The sequence below is a fragment of the Haliotis cracherodii genome, unplaced genomic scaffold, assembly GCF_022045235.1.
Source record: "Haliotis cracherodii isolate W230 unplaced genomic scaffold, xgHalCrac1.p SCAF_19, whole genome shotgun sequence".
NCBI classification, from domain to species: domain Eukaryota; kingdom Metazoa; phylum Mollusca; class Gastropoda; order Lepetellida; family Haliotidae; genus Haliotis; species Haliotis cracherodii.
Window position 1 is genome coordinate 9,752,735 of NW_027266274.1, and position 25,734 is coordinate 9,778,468.

The window sequence follows — 25,734 nt, forward strand, 5'->3', positions numbered from 1 at the left end:
TATTTGAAAATGCGTTTATTTCAGAGGAACATTACCAATTAAACAATAACAACATGGTTTTACTTGTAACATTCACAAATTTAGATATCACGGAAAAAAATGTTTTAAAGTAAGAATTATATATTTGTAAGCATTGTTAAGGATTTTCCAGATGACAGGACATTTAAGCTTCGGAGTAGAGTGGGTTGTCGATGGATAGCGATGGGTCTGAGCTGAGGCCTTGAGGCTCAAGATCACTCATTTGGTACTGAAACAAACAAACAAACAAACAAATAATCAGGTTAATAATATGAAGAGAGAAAAATGTCAAGAAAATATACTAACACTTGACAGACACATCAGTGAGTGAGTGACTACGTTACTTTAGCAATATTCCAGCAATATCACGGTGGGGGACACAGAAATGGGTGTCGAACCTGGATGTTTGCCATGGCGAGCGAACGCTTTAACCACAAGGCTACCCCAACGCCCTAGAACATATGGCTGTAATTTGGAAATTAATTAGTTGAAATTATAGGACTGTAATATTCTCTATATAATCATTGATTAAGAAATATGGGTAGCTTCTGACATCGCTTAATCTTTGTTGGATGTCTCGACTCATAATAGACAGAAAAACAATTATGTTGAAGTTATTCTGTGACTGACACAGAATAATTTTGATAATATTGTACAAGGATTGATTGACACCAGCACATTAAAAAAATATTTTAAAACGTGTTTAAAATACAGTCGATCAGTAACAGTCGAAAACATATAGCTCCATCTGGAAATATCATTTATTCAGAAGAAAACTGATTTTTTAATGTTAAATTTAATCTCAACACTCTGAATAAAAGCTCATATTTTTCCTTCCTTATCGCGATAGCGAGTCTACAATTTATGAAACAATAATCAATCATCAAAAGAAGTTCACCATGATGTTCAGATGATAATACAATATAGGACATATTTAGCTTTAAAAAAGCTGTTTCAAGAGATAAAAGTCGATGTAGCTCTGTGAGTGGGCTACAATCAATATATACAGCACGTCAGGACCAGTTGTTGCGGCCAATAGGCACTCAATGCACGAGTCTGTTTTGTACAAAATTGCCTGGGGACCTTTGTGATTTCTCATTTCCTTTCAAGTTAATTTATTTTGGCTCGCAACGATCTGAGTAAAGTTCATAACTTACGTCAGTTTCTCCGCTCCCGTAGTCATACACAGGGTTGGTTAAGCCTTGATTTCCACTGCCATACAGGAGTTGCCTGAAACAAGAGAAGTTGTGGTGTGCAATGGTACCAGATGGTAAAATGGGTGAGTGAGTGAATGCATATTGTTATTGCAGTCAGGAATATTCCAGCTATATGACACACGCCTATAAATAATCCGACCTTGACCAGGCACACCAGTGGTTGATATCATGAGCAACAATCCACGCCGTCGGTATACGACAACACACAGTTAGAAAGTGACACATTGTAATCACCCGCATCCCATCTTAACCAACTCTTACGACAAGAATGGGATGATCGGGACCTAATCTGATCCGGAATTTTCATTTAATTCAGCATGTGGTTTTCACAGAAGTAAAAATTGCTTTAGTAGCATAATTGTATAAGAGTTCTAAAGGAAACGTCCCATAATCGTGTTAATGTGTATTTTGGCTCGCACCTGGCCTTTCGACGCCGGTAGTAGAAGAGTCCGCCAACAACGCCTCCCACAGCGAGTAGCACCAGGACAACACTGAGCGAGGCCGCCAGGGCAGCTGCAGATGAAGATGGAGAGTAAAAATACCCACATGTTACATGCCCATATTGAGGAGTTACCTGTCCATATTGAGGTTACATATCCATACTTAGAAGTTACATGTCCAGATTAAAAAGGTTTCATGTCCATATTGAGTAGGTTGCCTGTAAACATTGAGGAGGTTATTGGGAAGGTTATATGCTGGATAAAAGGGACAGGTTAGAGACATCTGGGTTGGTTGGTTGGTTTGTTGTTTAACGCCGCACTCAGCAATATTCAAGCTATATGACGGCGGTCTGTAGATAATCGAGTGATTGATATCATGAGCATCGATCCACGCAATTGGGATCAATGACATGCATCAACCAAGTCAGCGAGCCTGACCACCCGATCCCGTTAGTCGCCTTTTACGACAAGTATGGGTTGCTGAAGACCTATTCTACCATGGCGTCTTCACTGGCCGAAATTTGATGGAGACATGAGATAATAAAGACGTAGTTCTTTGGCACCATCTAATAGGCAAGATCGTCGAGCAATAGGACTTCCATGGTTTGGTTATATGGTTTGAAGGCTACCACGTGATAAAACACACCCTTACCTGTGTTAGTAGTAGTCTTCTGTACAGAAGCTTGAGTAGAACCTTGGATGTTCTGATGACAGCGCCGACCTCCAAACCCGGCGGGACAGCTACAAGACACGGTTAGGGATGGGTCAGGAAACAGTTGAATACAAAAATAACACATTCAAATTTAATTATTATTCAATTTAAAATACATATGAAATAAATCATAAAGTGGTAGACAAGACATGGTCACAGGTTCCAACTGAATAAATATTAAGATTTAACAGTCTTACTTGTTGCAAACTGGGCCCTTGTTTCCTGGTTTTACGACGCAAGTCCCTCCGTTCAGGCAATAGTTGGTTGGACATTCTGTAATAACCCAGTTGAGATCAGGTACGAAGACAACAGGAGGATCAGAATATAAGAAACAGTAGGGTTTTCTTCCCCTTTTGCAGTACCCCGCTAGAATTCTCGATACCTTCCCGATGCAAAATATTTCTTGAACATACAGTTGCATTTTGGGGAGCAAGTATGGTTTTACATTACTACAAGTCTTATTTCATCGGCTTTAGTTTTATCACAAGGAAACCATAAGGACTGAAACAGCTGGCAGGGATTGTGCCATTTCAGGCAGACGTTGTTGCGCCAAACATCACTAACTATAAAAGATCATATTGCGTGTTCACCTCCACAACTGGCGTCATCTTGACCAAATTGGTCACCAATGTTGTGGAAGCATTCGGACTTTCCATTACAGATCATCCATCGACCCATACACTGTCGTTTCTGGAGGCAGTAGAAGCTGCTTTTGGAGCACGTTTCTGAAAGGCACAATATAAATAGTATAACAACACAAATAATAGTATCTCTAAAAGACATTCACAACGATATGTGTGTGGTTTGATTCAAAGGGTGTTGTCGGGTGATCAATTAAAGCGGGCTTATTTCATTAACGAAGCTTATATTATCGTGCTAATTTATGTTACCTGTTTTTTCTATACTTACATGTATGTATCTGGAAGTGTGCAGAAAGGGCATTCCAATGTAACGCCACCTACATGACGTTCCAGGGTATCATATACATATTTGCTAACTATGCTTACCGCACGAACTTTCATCAGAGCCGTCAGGGCAGTCTCTCACACCATCACAGAGTAGTACGGACGAGATGCACAGTCCGGAACAAGCAAATTTACTATCTGGACACGTGATTCCAGATGTCGCCCGTGGCGTGGTTGGTGTGGTCGACGTGACTGTCTTAGCTGGAAAAAACCCAACATAATTCTTAGACATAAATAACATATTTTAAGAAACAGTGCTATTCACTAAACAATCATTCATAGATGCCATAAGGCTTGGTCATTTTGTGTGTGACATTCCAAAACTCTAAATCGTTGTATTGCACCGTGCTGTGTTGCTGACAATTTAAGAAGACTATATGTTCAACATACCAAAGGTATATACACCCAAGGTTTCAAACTAATCGCCCCTAGTTCACCTTCTTAAATGACACGCCGCAGGCGTCTGCGTTTCAGTGTTTATACACACCATTTATCGTTATCCTCCTCCTGTACAGAATTAAAGTTTTTCCAAATAAAAAATCTTACAATAAACTGAATGAGAGATGGTGGGGCAGCTGGCGGGTTCGTCACTTCCATCGGTGCAGTCCTGCACACCATCACAGTGCCAGCTGCTTGGTTGACACTGATTGAGAGGTTCGCACAGATTCTCTTGGAAACTACACACAAGTCCACTGGCTGGCCGAGCCTCTGTCAATCAAATTTGAAAAACAAATGCTCAGTGTTTTGGTCTTGGAGTCCCTGATGGGTTAGAAGATCATTAAAGGAGATTTGGCAGCTCTTTTGGATTTCGCTCGTCATATTTTGCGTTAAGAAACTTGGGTCATTTGAATCATCGTCAAAGCATATTCAGTACGGTAGTGTTATTCTCCTTGTAAAATGATTCTATATCTAGACGCGTGTAATGTTACCACACGTCCGTCTACTTATATCTTTTTATTGTTTGGCGATGGGTGCTACGGGTAGGATAGGACAGGTTTACCCTTTTCACAAACACCAAGTGTGATCACTGATTTTCAGTGATCCATTCCTATAACTTTCACAGTCATTTTGCCATTTACGCCCAATGGAACCTGTTTCGGCGGATAACCCAGAGTGCTTATGCTCTGGCGTTGACGTTATATATCAGTTGCATTATTTACCATTACATAAACTGCTCTATTCCCAGCACATTTTGCACATAGTTAGGTAGGTACATGCATACTCACTTCCTGTGGTACATTCCGGGGTAAATGTGACGTCATCGATGGCGATGTCAGCAAGTTTGCCAGTACCTCGTTCTGCCTCGAAGATGACCTTGAACCCGAGCGTGTTGCCAATAGGAATGTTGACTCGGGCCCACCATGCGCCATGGTTGTTTTGCAGCGTCCACACGAGCTGTCGTTGACCTTGTGTATTCACCATGTACACCTTTGGGTGTCAAATAAAAACAGCTGGTAAACAGTCCTGGTAACTCTAGTATGGGTATAGATACATATTGACAGTGGAGAGCGAGGGTTTGCCCTTAGCTTTCTTTACCACACTGGGATGTGCAGACTCATGGGACTGGGATTTTTGATAAAAACTGAATATTTTTCCATCACTCCTCTGAAAGTCGGAGGCAAAAGAATATTTTTTCACAACTCAATTATGCCAGGACTGCATGTCCAGCGAACAATGTGTTTGAGGCCAATTTTTTTTTTTACAATGATCTGGACTATTGTCCAAAAAACCCAATTTGTTTGCTAATTCTAGAAAATAATCATACTTGCAAGTGAGTGAGTGAGTATTGCGTTACGCCGCTTTAGGCAATATTCCAGCACTATCATGATGTTGGACACCAGAAATGTGCATCACATATTGGACCTGTGTGGGTAGCCTTGTGGTTAAAGCGCCTTTCTTGAAGCAAGCTATTTGTTTGTTAATAATATACTTTCAAAATATCCACATGATTATGCTGTCATACGTTTAGTGGTCCCATGTTAGTTGATCCGTGCATATAGTAGTAGAATCGCAGGTGGCACAGCTCGGTGCTGGGAGGGAATTGAGGCGTGGCTATGGTGGCTATGTCTCCAACAGCCATCTTGCTGCTGTCCATGAAGATGTATTTTCCTGGAAACAGACACAATAAATAAGATCACTGTCTGTTTGATGCATTTTAGTTGAAATCCACAAGTCTACACTGCTACCACAGCTTTTAAAGATATATGTGCGTGGCTTCATGATTCAAGTAGGCTACATACCTCCTGCACGTCGACCATGGTCACTGCCAGGTCCTGTTCCCTTGGTGGGTGATCGGGCAGCCTGGTACCACTGGGCATCAGTACTGTTGACCGATGTCCATTGACATGTGCTCATCCAGTTCTGGCTGTCAAACGTGCAGTCTCCAAGCTGGGTGGCTGCAACCGATTAATCATTTATATAATCGATAATCAAATTTAACAGTAAATGATTACAACTTTGTAAAACACATCAGGTACATCTACGTTAAAAACAATAACAACAACAATAATAATAATACACATATTCTCAGCTCTGTTGGGAGTATACACGATTTATGTTGAAAATGGGTTACTTACGGCAGTTGCTTGAAAGTTCATCTGAGCCATCGTTACAGTCGGATGTTTTGTCACACATGTTTATGTAGTCCACACATTGGATCTGGTTTGCACATATGAACTGGTTGTCGCCGCACTTTTGTGCTAATGTGCCTGTAAGCAGAGATGAGGATATGCTGACGAGTCAACGATTTCAACACAGGCAAAATGCTACCATCCCATTGTACAGCTAGTTGTAGTCAAATAATGTGTTACACTAATATGTTGCTCAAATTATGGTTATCAATACAGGTAGTTACAATTGTAATCAGTTCAGAAAACCCATGCCTGCCGTAAAAGGTGACTATTCTTGTCGTAAGAGGTGACTAATGGGATTAGGTGGTCAGGCTCGCTGACTTGGTTGATGCATTTCATCGTATCCCAATTGCATGGATTGATGCTCATTATATCAATCACTGGATTGCCGAGTCCAGACTCGATTATTTACTGACTGCTGTCATATAGCTGCAATATTGCTGAGTGTGGCGTTAAACAAGAAACAAACAAACAAACAGTGCAGAAAAACAATTAACGTTGAATATAAGCACCTATGAGCTGATGGACCCAAGTAAATGAAAGGAGTGAGTAAGGGAATGAATGTTATAACAGTTATCAACATCACAGCCCTATTATCAAGGCCTTTAAAATAATGGAGTCTATACCTGGTAAATGGTTACTAGCTGGATCAATATTGCTTGCAATCGGAGCACGATGCGTAGTATCAAGCAAGTCACATGGTCTGTCAACTAGGTTACACACAGTGTAATATACTATCACATCCTGAGTAGTCGGTCCATATCACAAGCGATGGGTTCTAGGGACCTAATCACCCCTCGAATTCCCAAGTTAGTGACGGAAATGAGGAATCGATGGACGGGGTTGAAAATTACACAGGAAGAATCAAGAAATATAGGAAGTTGCGGAAGGAAAATGTGGATGAAAATAAACAAGAGTATTGTAACCCCCCTTAACGAGTTGTTTCATTAGAAATAGTAAGTTCGAAAATCCTTCCTTTGGGGACCGACGCAATCCTTACCAATCCCACAGTTGTTGAGTGATACGTCATCCAGTGCAATGTCGCCTTGATAACCATTTCCTCTTGTAGCTTCAAAAAGTATTGCGAATTTAGTCCTGGAACCAATGGTAAGATTTGCCTGTTGCCATGGCTGTCCCTGATTTCCGGTCTTTGACCACAGTGAAACGATGCCACCCTGCACTGTCTTAACAAGGACATTGAGCTTCCCGACGTTGGCGCCATACATGTTGTACCAGAACGTCAGCTGGCAGTTGGGACCGCTCTGTGTGTAGATGGAACTCTCAAGAACTGCAGTATCGCCATTGCGTAACTGTCCACTGGTCTCTATGTATATGTAATGGCCTACAAAATATGAAGGTATTGCTTGAATAACTTGTGTGACAGTAATGACCTCTTGGACCATATACTATGATTATGTAAGGCCGTGAAAGATACCCTTCTATCGTTAAAACAAGCTGTGAGACCAGAACGATATTATTTTGCGCGATCAATACTATTTGGTTTTGTCCAGGAAATAAATCGGTTTCAGACCAGTAATAATAAGACTACTACTAGCAGTAGTAGTAACAGCAGTAGTGGTAATAGCAGCAGTAGTAGTGGTAATAGTAGTAGCAGTAGTAGTGGTAGTAGTAGAAACTTAGAGCCATTATGAGACAATACTGATATTTCAATTATACTGCAACGGCTGCTTTCGAGAACAAAATATTCTTGAATTAGCTATTGTTGAATTAAGTTTTTTATGGCCTATGAATCGATAGCACAACACCAATAACATTGCTTTGTGACATTGGCCGTGGTCTGCAGGGTCTGGTAGATTAACACTGTTATGCCAAAATGTGAATAGCCACTAAAAACGGACTTTTCAAACTGTTCCTTTTATTCTCTGTTCATGTTCAAGGGAAAGATGTTCGTAGGTATAATATTAAGGTCACAACAAGTTAGTTTCTGATTTAGGTTTACTATTGAATGGCTACATTCATATCCACATTCTATTCACATTATGTAAACTTCTTCCCTAACATTTAATAACATTACGATATTACTGATGTCGTATTCTGATGAAACCCACCATTGCCGGTGCCAAAAGTGTGATCATTTGTAGGCCCCGTGTTGGCACTGGTTGTTTGGCCGGTGTGGGTGGTCCAGTCAAAATTCTCTCCCTTGTCATTCTTCCACCCACACATCCCGTCTTCGAATGTACATGACGTTCCTGAAATAATTGTTTTTACACAAAACATCAAATTGTTTGCTGGACATGCAATTGCCCTGAAAAATATGTGTTGTGAAAAAAATAAAAGAACAATGTTCAGTTGCTTCGTAACAAGGTACCTCCCCTATCGCAACTTCTATATTGGACAAGCGTCCTTTGGCTAAATATATCAAATAACAGTTTGAAAACTGAACTAATTCAATACTTGATTTTTTTCTGACTGATGAGAATTCGATTTTCCTTACCACATGATAATTCATCAGTCTGGTCGCCACAGTCGTCATGGAAGTTGCACGCCTCGTTCCAGCTGTAACAATTGCCGTTAGTGCAGCTGCGCTGGTTATTCTTACAAGAAGATGGTGTGGTCGGGGGAGGCGTGGCTTGACCGGGGATATAACCTATAACACAGAGAGGGACGTGTCGAAAAACCCTGAATAACGCATTTATGTGAATAACTACTATATACACATATCACGCAGAATATTTCTAGAACCATTTCAAAAGAAAATGAAGACTGGGTTATTAATTTTGGCCATTTGTTGGTTGCAAAGTTAATATACGGAGGTTGATGAGTGATTTACCTCCTCGTTGACAACCTGGCGTAAGTGAAACGTCATCAATTGCAATGTCACCATGGTAACCGTTTCCCTTCGTTGCTTCGATCACAACCTGAAATAAATTGGAAACATTAGTGTTGATCACTGAGAATTATTTTAGGTGGGAGTCAGCAATATAATGACCACAACATGGCAGTCTGTTTGTCTGAAGTTTGACAGTTTAAAGTAAAAATATCATCATCGTCACTGAGGATTCTGTTCAAATAATACTACTGGATCAGTGTGATCTGATTACATTCTCATTTTCCTGGTGAGTATACCACTTCACATAATGATCACCTCCTACCGGCTACACATTTACTGATAGGGATAAAAAGTAACATTTCGATTGAACATGGCTGACGTTTGTAACAGAAGCGCCCCATGTCATCAGAGACTATCTTCTTACCCGGTAGTCTCCTGTCCCGCCTTGGTTGTCGAGGGTGTTCTGTGACTCTATCCAGACATCGCCTCTATTTGTTGTGTAGTTTGCGATCGGATGCAGCCCAGTCGTAGTGTAGTCGAATCTCTTGTAGATGGTCAGTGCACCAACATCCGCGCCGTTCATGTTGTACCATAGTCGGATCTTTGTGAAATACGAAGCCAATTCCATTAACCAATAGTTTGAAATATAAAGACAAACGGGGGCAAAACCGGAGAATGAGCAAAATATCCGAATCATACCACAGGCTTTGAAGGATAGTAATGTCGATGTGGTTGGATGGTTGGTTTGTTGTTTAACGCCGCACTCGTCAGTATTCCAGCTATATGACGGCGGTCTGTAAATAATCGAGTCTGGACCAGACAATCCAGTGATTAATATCATGAGCATCGATCCACGCAATTGGGATCGATGACAAGCATCAACCAAGTCAGCGAGCCTGACCACTCGATCCCGTTAGTCGCCTTTTACGACAAGCATAGTCACCATTTACGGCAAGCATGGGTTGCTGAAGACCTCTTCTACCCTGGAATCTTCATGGGTCTAATGTCGATGTGAGCCAAAGTACTGTCAATTTATCCTATAAAACAACCACACTCAAGTTGAAAACAACTAGGTGCCATATCTTATAACTATACAGAATAATGAACACGAAAAAGTGAGGGTACCGTTCCAAGTGAATCGCCCAGATTAATGAAACATTGATATTAATTATCATCTTAATGTTTATATATGCAAGTTGCAAGGGGAAATCTACAGAACTGAGTTTGACTGTAATCCTTTTTGTAAGTAGGTTAAAACAAATTAACGCGTCACTCTACAAAAGTACATCTATATGATGCTGTCCTGTCAAACCAGTGCTTGATAATATGAGCAACGATCCGCGCCGTCTGGGTATGATGACAGGCAATCGATCCTGACTATCCATCATTAAGCATAGCTTGCTGGGGGCCTATTCCAACAGGAATATCTACAGTCCCCGACAATACTTCAAGACGATGCAGATCCTTTAAAGCAACGCCATGACAATAACGCAACACTTACAGCACAGTTGGTAGACGACCCCTTGATGACAAACGATGCGAGTCTGGCCTTGTCTCCTGTCTGGCTTGGTGAGGAGGTTTCAATATACAGATAGTGTCCTGGGGAGAGATATCAACGAAGGTAAGTATAACAATCATTCTATGATCTGCGTGATAAAAGTGCAGACATACAATACAGTTAATAACACTAAAACTGTTAAGAGCAGGTGGTTGCAGTTTGCATGTAGAGATGACATACACTCGTTATAGCTCAAGGTTTAGTAAAAAATTCTCGAGGGACGTTATCCCATTATGTTAACAGTAATGAGTAATGCATCAATTTTCGACCATTACTTAGATAACTAGTCACTCATGACCCCTAAATGAATATATAAGATCACCACAACTGGATGAAGAGAACTGACCAGTTGCATGACGCGATGTGTGGTCCACCGATGGTCCAGTGCCTGGGGTCAGTGTGACACCTTGGTGCAATGTCCAGTTGAGTTTGGCGCTGACCTCCTGGGTCCAGGACGAGCAGATGTAATGTTCAAAATCGCATCTTCCTTTGTACAGACTATTACACTGGGTTTGCTGTGAAAGAGAAAGCCAGTGAGTATGCAATATTCTATCTCATACACAACAATGTTTCTCCCTGCAGAAACATGAATGGTACAGATACCAAGAAAGTACCCATAAAGGAACATATGTTTTTAGTGTGATTAACCACTTGCCTACTTCACAATATTGCCGATACAAGACCATTTAACTTCTTGTGCAGCAAATGGTAAGGATAATGACGTATGCTTGAAATCTCCTCGGACTGTTCTCTTAGATACATCCTTTTTTCCTAATCCAAAGAAACATGGCATCTTTATGTACTGACCATCTCATCGGATCCATCTCCACAATCGTTGGCGAAGTTGCACTTCTTGGACTGGTCAATGCAGAAGCCGTTGCTGCAGGTCATTTGTGTTGCACTGCATCCATTCGGAGATGGTGTCACTGGCTTACAGTTGATGAAGGACACGTCGTCTAGTGCAATGTCGCCTCGGTAGCTGTATCCACGTCTTGCTTGAATTACAATCTGCAGGAAGATGTAATCGTTATTTGTCCAGTAGTCCAGGCGTATAATGCAAAATGGCACGCATGATCTTCACATATATCCCAACCCCTTTGAACGTAAAGACACATAGTTAATTGTCACAATTTACAAGGTAGATTGGAAAGAATCATGCCAGCATTATATACACCGACTCTTTGTTCTCACCTGGAAGCTTTGCGAATATCCAAGGAAGATAAGTGCTTTGTTCCACGTCGTCCCATGGACACCACTTGTCGCCCACATCTGCACCATGCTGCTACCAAATTTCATGTACACCTCCAGGGTTCCCAGTGCATTCCCAGACATGAAGTAATAGAACTGCAGTTGACATTGAGGCCCTGTCTGGCTAATTGTGGGAGTGATGACTGTTGTTGTATCCTTGATTGAACCTGGAGAACTGTCTGCCCACAAGAACCAGCCTGTTTTCGTGGCACTGTTGGTGTTGTCATGTGATGGCCTAATTAAGAACATTTATGGTAAGTTAACCCTTGAACAAATGGTCAGTGCAAATGGTCAGTACGAGTATCCGTATGTAAACTGATTATGATTATTTTTAATAATCCATTTAACCCAAAGATACAAGTTCCCAATACTTGCTGTACCTTTGATACCATGATCTACTGTTCGTGATATGGAACCCGAAAAAGATATCAGTACCTGACCTGTAAAAAAGATTCCTTCCATATCAAGCTGACATACTGACACATCACATACAAACTGTTTAAAATCAGATTGCGTTCCTCTTTTCACCAACTGATTTCGGGATAATGACATCGCGTTCAAACGTCATTGAAGAAAACAAAAAATGATATGGATGAATGTGCAGTGTGTATTTCGTGATAAGCATTGTTCCTATTAGCACCATCTCAGTTATAGTATTGTTTACTCCATGAAGGTGTTGCGAGAACGTACCGGTATTGGTCATTCAGTATGGCTGCGGCTTGAGTATCTTGCCAGATGTATGTCTGCCCAGGAACAAGCTCAGTCTCGTTGATATGCCAGTTACCCATGTTTCCTGACTCAAAGGTGGTTGTTGCAGCAACTAAGACAGAAATTGCTTGTTGATCTGATCTTCTACATGAGATTTGCAGCTACATGAGAGGCGGGGCTTGTCTCCACCATCCCCAAATGAATGTTACAATCTCTTTTTCTTCTTTGTCATTAAATGTATAGTAGGTGTGTTATTTGTGAAGGTTTTGTCAATTACTTCTTGCCATTTTCACATTATCATTAAAATGCAATAGATAAACACATTCAAGTTACAACCATAACTGCATACTTACCACAACTGGATTCATCTGAGCCGTCTGGACAGTCTTGTCGGAAGTCGCACACTTTTATCTTGTTAATGCATTTTCCACTAACATGGCAGTTGAACTCTTTGTTCAGATCACAGGAATGGGGGGCTGTGGTTGGTGGGGTCAGTGTTGTCCCAGTCACAGCAGGACGAGGAGCGTCTGGCAGAGATTGTCCCGAGTATTGACAGTCTGGTGTGAAGGATACATCATCAATGGCAATGTCACCTGCATAGCTGTCTCCGATTTTGCCTTCAATGATAACCTGGAAGCTGTTGGAACTATTAAGAGCGACGTCGTCCTGTAGCCAGGCTGCACCTTGATCTCCGGCCCTTGCCCAGACAAGGTTGGTAGGTGTTCCAGAGTTGTAGATTCTGGTGTAGATGTTGAGCTGCTTGACAAACGTTCCATACATAAAATAGCTGAACCTCATACGGCAATTCTTCCCTGCTGTTGGACTGAATGTTTTAGTCATCAACCATGTCTTGTCATTATACTTGTGCGGTTGTGAGGCTTCCATATATAAGTAATGCCCAGTTGCTAATCCGGTAGTGTGATCCCGATCTGGCCCACTGTTAAATGAAGGAGTGCTGCCGTTCCAACGGATCCAGTCAAAGTTATCATCAAGTCCATTTCTGCCTTGAAGTAGATCCCCAAAGCCATGCTCGAAGTCAAACTTCTTGTATGTTGAACAGTCTGGATCTGTTTCATCAGAACTGTCCCCACAGTTGTCTGTAATGTCACATTTCCTACTTAAGCTGACACAAGCCTTATTTGTGCACTTGAACTGAGTTGCTAGGTTACATGATGGTTGGGGAAGGGGGCGTCCACAGTCTTGGAACTGGAATTGATCCAGTGCAATTTTTCGCTGGTAGATATAGCGACCGACCACTTCAAATTCCAATGTGAATGGAGACTGTCTTCTACCAATTCCTACTGTTGTGTGTTGCCATATCTGTCCATGGTCTGTGTTGTCTTGCCATAGCTTTGCTTTATCTCCCTTTTCGTAGATGGAGAGAATAAGAGGAGTGGTAAATCCTGATCCTTGGATGTAGTAGTAGAATTGAAGCTTGCAATCGGAACTGGCTCCATTGTAAGTTGGACTTGTAAAAACAGCATTGTTCTCATTTGGATGACCTGATGTCTGATCATGAATGAATACAAAGTATCCCTTAGCGTTGGATGTGCTGTCAACCGTGGGAGCCATAGCTCGTACACTCGCTGTTGATGCCCCTGAAGCCCTCTCCCAGTTGAATTTGTCTTGGTGAGCGTTACGCCAACCACACGTATCCGTGTCAAAACCACACGTGATGGGGCAGTTTTGTTCGTCAATGCCATTTGGACAATCAGGGGTAAAGTCACATGTCTTGGTTGGAGGGATGCACGATCCATCACTACAGGTGAACTGGTTGTTAACACATGGAGTTCCAGTGTAGTTAGCTGGTGGTGTAAATGTTTGGTAGTGTGTAATTCCTGTAACTGGAACATTTGTGGTTGGTGGAGCAGCACCACAGCCAGGTGTGAATGTGATATCATCTATTGCTATGTCACCTTTGTATCCAACACCAACCACACCTTCAATGATAGCTTCATATGGTGTGGAACTTTGGAAGCTTACTTCTTGTCGCAGCCAACTGTTTCCTTGCTCACTGGTTGTTGACGACAGAAGTTTTGTTGCCTGGAAAGATTTCTGATAGACATTGAGGGCACCAATGTTTGCTCCATACATGTGGTACCAGAATCGAATGGCACAAGGCCCGTTTGTCTTTGGCAGAGCAAATAGGATTCTTGCAGTGTCGTTAGGCATTCTTGGGGGTGATGATTCAATATACAAATAGTAGCCTGTGGTTGAAAGAGTTGTATGATCGTTGCTTGGTCCTGTCAGGGATGACATTGTTCGTCCACGTTGTCTGGTCCAGTTAAAGTTGTCGTTCATATCCTGAATCCACCCACATGTGCCTTGTTCAAAATCACATCCATAGTAAGCATTGCAGTTATTCACGGATTCATCCGATCCATCACAGCAGTCTGTTTGATAGTCACATTTCAGGTTTTCTGGTACACAGTGCCCACTGGCACACTGGTACTGTCCAAGAAGGCACTGTCCCTGAGGCAACGATTCTCCACAACTGACGAATGCCAGATCATCGACTGCGATGTATGAAACTGAGCTTGAGGTCGCAACAGCCTCAAACACAAGCTGGAAGTCTGAGGAGCAGACTGGTAAATTAACAGTGACATTGTACCAGTTGTTCAACGGTTTTGGACTGTTAGGCATTTGCCAGATATGTGCATCAATTCCTCCTGTCCTTAACAGCAGACTGAATGATGAGAATCCCCATCCTCCTAAAGCATACCAAAATGTTATGCTACATGTAGGTCCGCCTTGACTGAAAAGAGGACTGACAAGCTGCGCCTTCTCCTGGGATTTTCGCCCTGAATTACTTACAACTGCGTAATGGCCATTACTTTGTCCTGATGTGTGATCACCGCTAGGTCCGCTTTTACTTGCTGGGTTTCCATTAGTTCCTAGTGTCCAGTTGAATGTTGATCCTGCAATTTGGTTTGTCCATTGACAGAAGTTGCCTCCCTCAAAATTACATGTATAAGGACAGGATGCTTCATCGCTTCCATCTGAGCAATCTTTTCTGAAGTTGCAGGTGGATCCTGCCTTGACACATTGCCTCCCATCTTTGCATTGCTGTTTACCAAACCCACACGGACCAGGAGTTCCTTGAGACACGGGAAGAGTAACTCTATTTGCAACTTGACACCCTGGTGTAAATGATACGTCGTCAAGTCCAATGTCTCCAAGATAGCCGCTGCCTCTCGTCGCCTCAATGACAATTCTGAAATTCTGCTGACTGGTAAGGACAAAACTTGCATGATTCCAGGCATCATCTTGGGAGTTCCTTCTCATCCATATGGGAGCTCTACCTCCAACGTCCGCCGTTTGCGTGTATACTGTGAGAGAATTGATGTCTTTACCAAACATGTGATAGAAGAACCTCATGCTACAAGAGCCCGATGTTGTTGCCTGGAAGATAGGACTCATAATTCTTGCAGTGTCATTTGGTTTGCGTGGACCCGATGTTTCTATATAGACAAAGTATCCAGTCTCATTACCATACGTGTGGTCAGAATCTGGACCAGTGCCAATCGTCATTGTTCTTCCTCTAGTTCGTTGCCAGTCAAAGTCATCTGTTTTATCTTGGATCCAATTACACATGTCCTGTTCGAAGTTACAGCGTTCCACATAGTTTGAACAGCTCGATTCATCAGACCAGTCTCCACAGTCATTCTGGAAGTCGCACAGAGAATTCTGATCAACACATGATCCACTCTTGCAGTGGAACTGATTACTTGAACATGAAGCCATTTGACTACCAATAGCACACTGAGTGAATGAAATGTCATCTATGGCCATATCGACAGATTTCTGGAATTGAGTAGCCTCAAACAACAGACGGAATCCAGGTCCTCTTGCGCCTGTTCCAACTGTTACATTGACCCACTGATTGCCTTTGTCACCAAGTGCTGACCAGATCAAAGTCTTTCCTGTCTTACTGTTCATTGATGCACCTGGAGAAAGGAGAAACAATCTCATTACTCCTCCTTGATTGCCGTTCTTAAAGATCCAGAATGTTACTTGACATCCACTTGATAGTTGTCCATAAACTGGAGACATCATCGCTGCATCTCCAAAGAAGGATCCTAGAGAAGAGTCGACAAACATGTACCAGCCAATTCCGGATAATCCTTGAGTATGGTCATGAGATGGGCCTGATACAGCTGATGGTGTGGACCCATTATGCCTTTCCCATTTGTATCTTCCCACGCTGAGTCCAGCCACAGTCCAGCCACAGAGACCTGTCTCAAAGTTACATTTTCCACAGAGAGACTCATCAGAACCATCATTGCACTGGGCAATAAAATCACATACTTGAGTTGATGATATGCACTGATTTCCTATGGAACACTGGAACTTTCCAGCACCACATGGGCTTTGTGTTGAAGGTGTGGAAATGCCTGGTTGAACTGTGGGGAATGATCCTGTGTAATTAGTACAAAGGGGAGAGAAAGTGATATCATCAATGGCTATGTCACTGAAATAGCTCTTGCCAACGCTTGCCTCAATGACTACTTGGAATGGAGTTGCAGAATAGAGTGGAATCTCTGTCCTGGACCAGAAGTTACCTATCTCTCCTTGTCTCATCCATTTTCGCATTAAGGGTCCATTAACAGAGGCTCTGGTATAAACGGCTAGTGACGCTACATCTTTTCCATACATTAGGTAGTAGAAGCGCATGGTGCAATATGGTCCAGTTGTTGATGGTCCAAACACCATGCTAGCCATTCTCGCTTTCTGGCCTTGTTTCCTTGGGGATGATGTTTCAATGTACATGTAATGTCCGGAAATTGTGTTTAATGTATGATCTTTTGATGGACCAGTCTGTGCTGAAGGTGTCTGGCCTGAGCGACGCGACCAGTCAAAGTCATCATCCTTCAACTGTGTCCACATACAGATGCTTCTTTCAAAGTCACAGCCTATGTAGCGTGCGCCACAAAGTGTTGTTGCTTCATCGGATCCATCTCCGCAGTCATCAGTGTAGTCACACTGTCTGTTTGTATCTATGCAGGCGTTGTTGTTACAGTGGAACTGGGCTGAAGTATGGGTACAGGATTGTGGGGTTGGGATTCCACAGTGCTGGAACTGAATATCGTCAATAGCAATATCTCCTAGAACACTATAAGTTCTTGCTGCCTGGATGACGATCTGGAAAGGTCGGTTCATTCGTCCAATGGGTACTATTTTTTGATACCATCTGTTGCCATGATTTCCTGTCGTATACCATATCCTAGTCCGTAGTGTCCCTTCTACTTGATACACAGTCATTGTTCCTATTCCACTCCCATACATGTGATACCATAATGACATCTGGCATGTTGATGCCGATTGTTGTAAGACAGGACTGGTGAAATCGGCCCGTTGATACCTGCTTCCATTAGAAGCATCCACATACATGTAATAGCCTGATGATGAGCCCTGAGTGTGATCAGTTGAAGGACCAGTGTTGGAATCCGGTGTAGCGCCATGGTAACGTGTCCATGTGAAGCCTCCATTAGCCCGTGAGACCCATTTGCAGGTACCATTATCAAAGTTACAGTTGTAGCCACACGCAGTTTCTTCTTCTCCATTTGGACAGTCAGAACTAAAGTCACATACATGGGGAGTACTGACACAAGTTGAGACAGTTGGACATTTGAATGCACAGTTCTGGAATGGCGTAGGGGTAGGGATGGCATTGCAGGCACCTACTTGTAAAACAACGTCATCAATAGCCATATCACTCAAATAACTGCGCCCAACTATTCCCTCAATGATGATTCTGTAGTCAACTGTTTGATTTTGGATTGTCAATCGTGTCAGATACCACTGTGTTCCAGAAGTGGCCTTCTGCACTGTTTGCAGATTTTGTACTGCGGCACCATTTGGCCAAAGTTTGATATTAAGAGATCCCATTCCTGACCCATACATGTTGTACCAGAAGGAAAGACATCGTGTCACATTACTGAAAGCTGTAGATACAAGCCAAGCTTTGTCACCTTGTCTTCTTGGACTAGAGGCTTCGATGTAGGCGTACGTCCCATACCGTGAGTTTAATGTGTGATCTACACTAGGGCCAGTTCCTGAAGAAGATGTAGCACCCTTGCCTCTTAACCAATCAAATGTGTCATTCTTTCCATAGTTTTGCCAGGTACAGAAGTCGTTTTCGAATGAACAGTCACCTTCAGGAGCACATGGTACGGACTTATACATTAGATCATCGATTGCAATATCACCCTGGAATCCATTACCGACTATGCCTTCAAACGTAAATTGGAATTGGGTTGTGCTTCGCAAATTCACCTGTGCAATGAGCCAGTCAGTATTGATATTTCCACTTCGTGTCCAGATAGGAGTCCCTAAATTATTTGCTTGTCTCTGATATACATTTAGAGTTCCCATTGTTCGCCCATTCATATTATACCAAAACTGAAGACAAGATCCAGAAGTTGGATCGAGAAGAGGACTATCCAGTCTTGCCTTGTCACCACGCCTTCGTGGGGATGATGTTTCAATGTACATGTATGCACCTTCTGGAGTTCCAAATGTATGGTCACTTGTGGGCCCAGTTCCTAAACTAGTTGTTCCTCCATTGTGTAATGTCCAGTCAAAGTTGTCAGAGTACTCCTGGGTGTAACCACATGTTCCTTCTTGGAAATCGCAAGAAACTTGAGCTGGACAGTGGTCACTGTTCATGGATATATCATCAATGGCAATATCTCCTACATACCCTGACCCAGCAAAACCTTCAATTACAATAGCAGTAGACCCTGAAAAGCCCTTCAAGAATATCTGGGCATATTTCCACATTTGTCCTTGATCTCCAGCCCGTGTCCATAACCTGGTGTCTCTTCCTCCATTCCTGGCATACACATTCAGTCGGTTGATATTTGCTCCATACATGAAATACCAAAACTTAAAGCAGCTCCCTTGTGGGGATATTACCCATGTTGAACTGATCAATCGTGCTGTACTATTGGGAGCTTTGGATGAAACCTCAGTGTACATGTAATGTCCCTGATAATCCCCGCGAGTATGATCAGCTGTTGGACCTGTGTTTGATGAGGATGTTCTACCTGCATGCCTTGTCCAATCAAATTTATCAGTCTTGTCTTGACTCCAGTCACAAATGTTCATTTCAAAGTCACAGTCAATTTTCGTTGGTGGATAGGTTGCTGGTGATGTCACAGTCGTTGGTGTCGTCATTGTGGTTGAGGCACCATAACATCTGTATTTGGACACTGTTATGTCATCAATGGCGATATCGCCAGTGTAGTTTCCACCATACACTCCTTCAAATACGACATCGTAGTCTGAGCCTTGATTCACGTTGACCTGCCCCAGTTTCCATAGGTTACCTTGATTGCCAGACAAAGACCACAGGAGTTTGGTGTTATTTGATGCTACTGATTGCGTGTAGACATTGAGAGCTCCAACGCCTGATCCATACATGTAATAGTAGAAACGGACACAGCTTCCAAAGGAACTTGTTGCGTGAAGATGTTCACTGACAAGTCTTGCTTTCTGTCCTACTATTCTATTTGAACCTGATGTTTCAATGTACATGTAGTACCCGGTAGTTGTACCTTTAGTGTGATCAACCCTTGGTCCTGTTGCCGCGCTGGGTGTTCCACCATAGTCTCTGAGCCAGTCAAAGTCATCCCCTGTTTGAATGTTTATGTATCCACACATGTCCACTTCAAAGTTGCAGTAGCCGGGAGGTGCACAGCCACCATCCTCCCATGCTATATCATCTATAGCAATGTCACCTGAATATGAAGATCCTCGCACTGCTTCGATTTGAATTTGGAATGGTTTATTGTGAGCGTTAACCATTACGCTGGCCCGTCTCCACATATTCCCTTGGTTTCCATTTAAGTACCATAACTGGCTTCTGAATGTCCCATTTTGCTTTTGGTACACGTTCAAACTTCCAACGCTAGTTCCATACATTTGGTACCAGAATGATAAACAGGTTAAAGAGTAGTATGTATATGTACCGACGGCGCCTTTGTGACCATTATACATCGGACTGATAAGGACAGCACGGTCTCCTCTGACCCTTGGAGCAGATGACTCAATAAAAGCAAAGTGACCTGTATTAGACCCAAACGTGTGGTCATATGTAGGGCCAGTTCCAAGCGATGAAGTTCCATTGCTACCAATCGACCAGTCAAATTCATCTTGAGTAGATTGTTGCCAGTTACAGTATCCATTTTCAAAGTCACATCCTCGAGGTGTTGGACATGCCCCCTTTATTATACGAATGTCATCAAGAGCAATGTCTCCTTGATATCCAGACCCCACGGTTCCTTCAATGTATACAATATAATTTATGCTTGAAACAAGTGTTCTCTGCCCCTTGATCCACTTATCACCTTGGGGCCCTGACTTTGACCAGAACACAGAGGAGTTGGAGTCTGTGCTAAGACGGATGGTGAGGTTTCCGATAGTAGGCCCGAACATGTAGTACCAGAAGCTTAAACAGTGTCCATCTGATGGTGTTGGTGGCAGTAGCGGACTCTGTAATCTTGCAATGTCTCCCTTTCTTCTTGGGGAAGATGTCTCAATAAAGATATAATATCCAGATCTCTGTGTCGTATGGTCAAACCTTGGTCCTGTTCCAACACTGGTTGTTGAGCCGGACTTCCGTGTCCAGTCAAACTGATCATCTTGGGCCTGGGCCCAGGAACACAGATCCTTTTCAAAATTGCAAGCGAGGTTTGGTGGGTACACTTTTCTGTCACAATAGTTGAATGAAATGTCATCAATAGCAATATCAGAAGTGGATGTAGAGGTGAAGCCTCGAGATGGTAGAACCTTGAATTGGACTGTGTAATTATTTGGTATGGCGTTTCTAAATGATGCTCCGATGTACACTGTGCCTCGGTACCATGCTGTTGACGAATAGTATGGACTCGAGCTTCTACTGTAAAGGCGTTTGTAAGTACCATTGATAACTATTCCTGCCTCAAAAGTTCCAGCCGTTTGTCCTCTCATATTATAGTAGAAGAACATTTGGCAGTATCTTGATGCTGGTGGTAATGTAGGACTCTGAAGGACAGCGGAACTGAAGAATACACCTCTGGAATCTTCCACAAACATATAGTGACCCTTGTTTGAACGTAGAGTGTGATCTGATGCAGGGCCTTTTGTACCCATGACTGAACTGGTACTCTTAGTCCAATTGAACCTGCCTGTGCTGAAGTCTGTCCATCCACATGAGTCAGTTTCAAAGTCGCATGGTCCACAGTTTCTTTCATCAGAACGATCAGAGCAGTCTGGAGTGTAGTCACAGACCTTAGATGTAGTCAAACAAGTTCCGTCACCACACTTATGACCTCCACTACTGCAGGGATTGACTGTGGTGGTTGGTGATGTTGCGGGATACAGTGCCGTTGGTAGTGTGATACCCGTTATCCTGCAATTTGGACTGATTACAGTGTCATCAACAGCTATATCACCAGTGTATGTAGTTCCACGGACTCCTTCTATCATTATTTGGAAGTTCTGGGTGTTTGTAAGGGGAACTGTTGCTCTTGCCCATAAGTCGCCCCTGTTTCCAGTCTTGCTCCACATCTTCTGCACATACCCTCCTCTCTGAGTTACCATGTATACGTTCAGCGACCCTGTCCCCACGCCATACATGTGGTAGTAAAACGTTAAGGAACAATGATCCGATGATGAAGCAGGTTGGATCACTCTGCTAAGAAGTTGTGCTTTGTCACCTCTTCTGCGAGGAGCAGAAGATTCAATATAGATGTAGTACCCAGAATTCATGTTGGTAGTGTGGTCTCTCGTTGGCCCGGTGCTTCCTGATGATGTTGGTCCTCTGTGTCTTATCCAGTTGAAATTATCCTTTGTGCTCTGTGTCCAGTGACAGAAAGACTGTTCAAAGGTGCACGTTGATGCCCCGAGACAGAGGGATTTGGCTTCATCACTGTTATCTCCACAATCATCGGTAGTATCACAAATTCGGAACAGGTCCACACAAGCTCCACTCGCACACCGGAACTGTGTTGTTGCATTACAGCTGACTTGCACCGCTGGGAGCGCACAGTTGATGAAGGCAATATCATCCACAGATACTACACTTCTTGAATAGTAGCTTCTGGTTGCTTCGACAAGTACTTGGAATGATGCACTTATTCTGCCAATGTCTGCGTATCCGAGTGTCCACACGTTTCCTGTTCTGGCAGTTTCTCTTAAGATGACAGTTGTTCTTGATCCAAGCTGAATGGATATTGTTATCTGTCCATTGTTATAACTGGTTCCACTGTTCATGTAATAGAAGCGCATCTGACACGTGGATGAGGACTGCCTCATTGTAGGACTGGTCAATGTTGCCTGTGAATTTGCAGTTCCTTTGGCACTGTCAACGTACAAAAAGTGTCCATAAATTGTTCCCATTGTGTGGTCTACATTTGGCCCACCTGTGGACGTCATGGTGCTGTTCTGACCAATCTGCCATCTGAAGGACCCCTTGCTTGCATCATTCCACGAGCAGAGACCTGATTCAAATGTACAGTTGCCACAGGCTAGTTCATCACTGTTGTCAGTACAGTCCTGGCTGAAGTCACACACTTTACTTGCTGAGATGATCTGTCCATTTTTGCAGGTAAATTGAGTTGGTGCACTGATGGATGAGCATAGTCCTGGTGTGACTCTCAGATCATCAATAGCGATGTCGCTAGTGTAGCTTGTTCCGACAATAGCTTCGAATATGATTCTGAATTGAGCTGGGGACTGAACAGACACGGCTGCATTGCCCCATTGCATGCCCTGGTTGCCCGTGCGATGCCAAAGGTTCTGTAGAGGTGCATTTGGTGTTGCAACAGAGGGGTCAAGGTAGATATTGAGAGTTCCCATGGCTGCTCCATACATACTGTACCAGAATGTCAGACACCCCCCAGTGGTCATTTTCAGAACCTCGGACGTCAACCGCGCTCTGTCTCCCTGTTTTCTTGGACTAGATGACTCAATGTACATGTAGTGACCTGTAAGGGAGACAACACAGTGCTGTGAAAGAAAGCTGTTATTCTCGGTTGTATCAAAGTACCAAATCACCTGTGTTTTCATTACAACTTAAGTTTACATTAGTTATGGTATGTTTTATTTAATGAAATTTAATGAAATTACCATTTTAAATAGATATGTCCTATGGAAACCTCGTTTCCATATACATCGAAATTCAGAATAACTAAGATTGGCTGCATGCGATACACATTCTGGTATAATTTCTATCTTAACGAAGTGTTCCACATCTGTTTAGAGATCGTCACGCAGTCATAAGTCTAGCCACATAAACAATGTCAAACCAAAGCGAAGAGTGCCACCCTTTGACGAGCCTTGTATCATCACTGTTTGATACTGATTCATAAACACATGCTTACGAAATCGTACAATTGAATGTGCTTTAAGCAGAGATTTCTTGTGATTATGTAAAGTGATCTGCAGCACATATTACTTCACTTTATTGCAACGAAATCAAGTTAGAATTGGAGATAACGATTACTGACTGCAACATATTATGTATCCGTCTTTAGATATTCTGGACAGTACATAAAATAAGCGTAAAACCATACTTACTCACTTACTCACTCACTCACTCACTCACTCACTCCAAATATACCTTGTGCTGATCCAAGAGTGTGGTCAGTTGTTGGTCCCGTGCCAAATGACCCTGTGCTCTTACTGCCTCTCAGCCAATCAAAGTCGTCTCCAACGACGGCGTTAGTCCATAAGCAGGTATCAAATTCAAAATCACAACCTCCTGAAGGCTGGCAGAGTCGAGGCTTGACTGTGATGTCATCGATTGCTATGTCACTGTAGTAGGACCTCCCAACTATGCCTTCGAAGATCACCTGAAGAGGGCAGCGGGAGTTATAACAATGGATGACACGAAGCATGCTATATGTCATGTAGAGAAGATGATGAATTTAACTGCAGACATAACCATCGAAGCATTAATTCAACTTCATTCGAAGTGAGGTAAATGTGACATTCTTGTACATATATGTATATCAAAAATAACATAAACTGATAAAATTAATAACAGAACATGCTATCAAAATTTCGTTTTAACGTTTTGAAATCATGTTTTGCTAAAAATGTGTCTGTGTAGTGCTAAAGTGCTTAACTAAAGTGTAACTATATATCCAAATTTCGCCAAAAGGTTAACTTAGAATTCTCGAAAATGCTTTTAAAGTTAATAATAGTACGAGACAATAGAATCACACAATTGTGTCGATAATAGTTCCATTTTATGTCACACCGTCCTGAAACGTGCTGAAGAAAGAAAAGCTTAGATGTCACAAAATCTTGCTCTCAATATCACCCATAAAGGAAACGTCAAATCCAACATACATTAAATGGCACGTCGCTGTTTAGATTTATCTGAGCTGGGAGCCAATCGGTAGCTTGGTTACCGGACCTCGACCAGACTGCGTGTCCAAGACTGCCCTGTTTCTTGAAATACACATTCAGCGTTCCCATGGTAACTCCATTCATGTGATAGTAAAACTGAAGACACTGTCCACTAATTTTGTTGAAATGAGGGCCAATCAAACGAGCTTTGTCACCTTGTTTCCGTGGAGCCGAAGCCTCGATGTACATGTAGTAACCTGAAAACATACCTATGTCTTTGTATGCTGCACACTACATTTGAAACTATCAGCTTTGTAATTTCAAAATAAATATTCACAAATTAGAGATTCAGCAAAGATATATAAGTACTTTCTGTCATTGATGGTCTTCATATACACTGATGCGACGTTAAGACATATTCACTCACTACACATGCAGGTGTCACGCCCTCAACAGCTTATGCTACAATTACTTTAGAACATTTGCGAACATCTGGTATTATGATTCATTGTAAAGGTTTTAAATGGGATATTGCCAAGTACTGTGCCTTGTTTTGATACGACTACGTGTATTTTGCTCAATGACGTTCAGATTTACCATTGAAAGTTCCATATGTATGGTCGTTAGGTGGACCCGTGCCAGACGACGAAGTCGATCCATGTGCTCGTGTCCAATCGAAATTGTCTGTTTGATCTTGGCGATAACTACAGATGTCGGGGGATTCAAAGTCACATACTTCTGAAAAAAGCATATTGATAAAATTTATAGGCCTGAGTTTAACAACAACAATGATAATTCAATTATGATAATAGAAATATCACATTGATGTGGATATGCACTTATTAGCAGATGTTAGCTTCTTCGTTTTAATACAGAATAATAGATATGGTTTCTAAAGCACAATACAATGCATCAGTGTTTATTAAAGATGTAACTACTGACTGAATATAAATCGATAGGGCCTTGACAGACACACTGTAACAGGTAACTCATTTGTACTTCTCAGTATCTTATATGGTAGTCACTACAGATAGTAAGGTACAGGGTTGAGCTGTGAAAAGGTTTCACTGATATGATCTGAAGCTTGACACATCTGCACCCATTTAAC

General features: G+C 42.3%; 1 protein-coding gene across 1 annotated transcript; it reads right to left on the reverse strand.

The window, feature by feature from the left end:
- On the reverse strand, positions 1 to 25,286 carry LOC139466741 (MAM and LDL-receptor class A domain-containing protein 2-like). Its single transcript, XM_071248403.1, has 26 exons — positions 25,224 to 25,286; positions 24,627 to 24,883; positions 23,893 to 24,124; positions 12,641 to 23,257; positions 12,270 to 12,399; positions 11,523 to 11,814; positions 11,139 to 11,339; positions 10,678 to 10,846; positions 10,275 to 10,372; positions 9,198 to 9,374; positions 8,774 to 8,861; positions 8,438 to 8,590; positions 8,052 to 8,192; positions 6,983 to 7,324; positions 5,929 to 6,060; positions 5,593 to 5,748; positions 5,316 to 5,461; positions 4,579 to 4,780; positions 3,899 to 4,060; positions 3,395 to 3,553; positions 2,978 to 3,112; positions 2,585 to 2,660; positions 2,328 to 2,416; positions 1,655 to 1,748; positions 1,176 to 1,248; positions 1 to 247 (listed from the first exon to the last, which is right to left on the reverse strand). Exons 2-26 carry the CDS (start codon positions 24,873 to 24,875, stop codon positions 164 to 166), a joined length of 14,397 nt encoding a protein of 4,798 aa, XP_071104504.1. The 5' UTR covers positions 24,876 to 24,883; positions 25,224 to 25,286; the 3' UTR covers positions 1 to 163.
- Between the last annotated feature and the right edge of the window lie 448 nt (positions 25,287 to 25,734).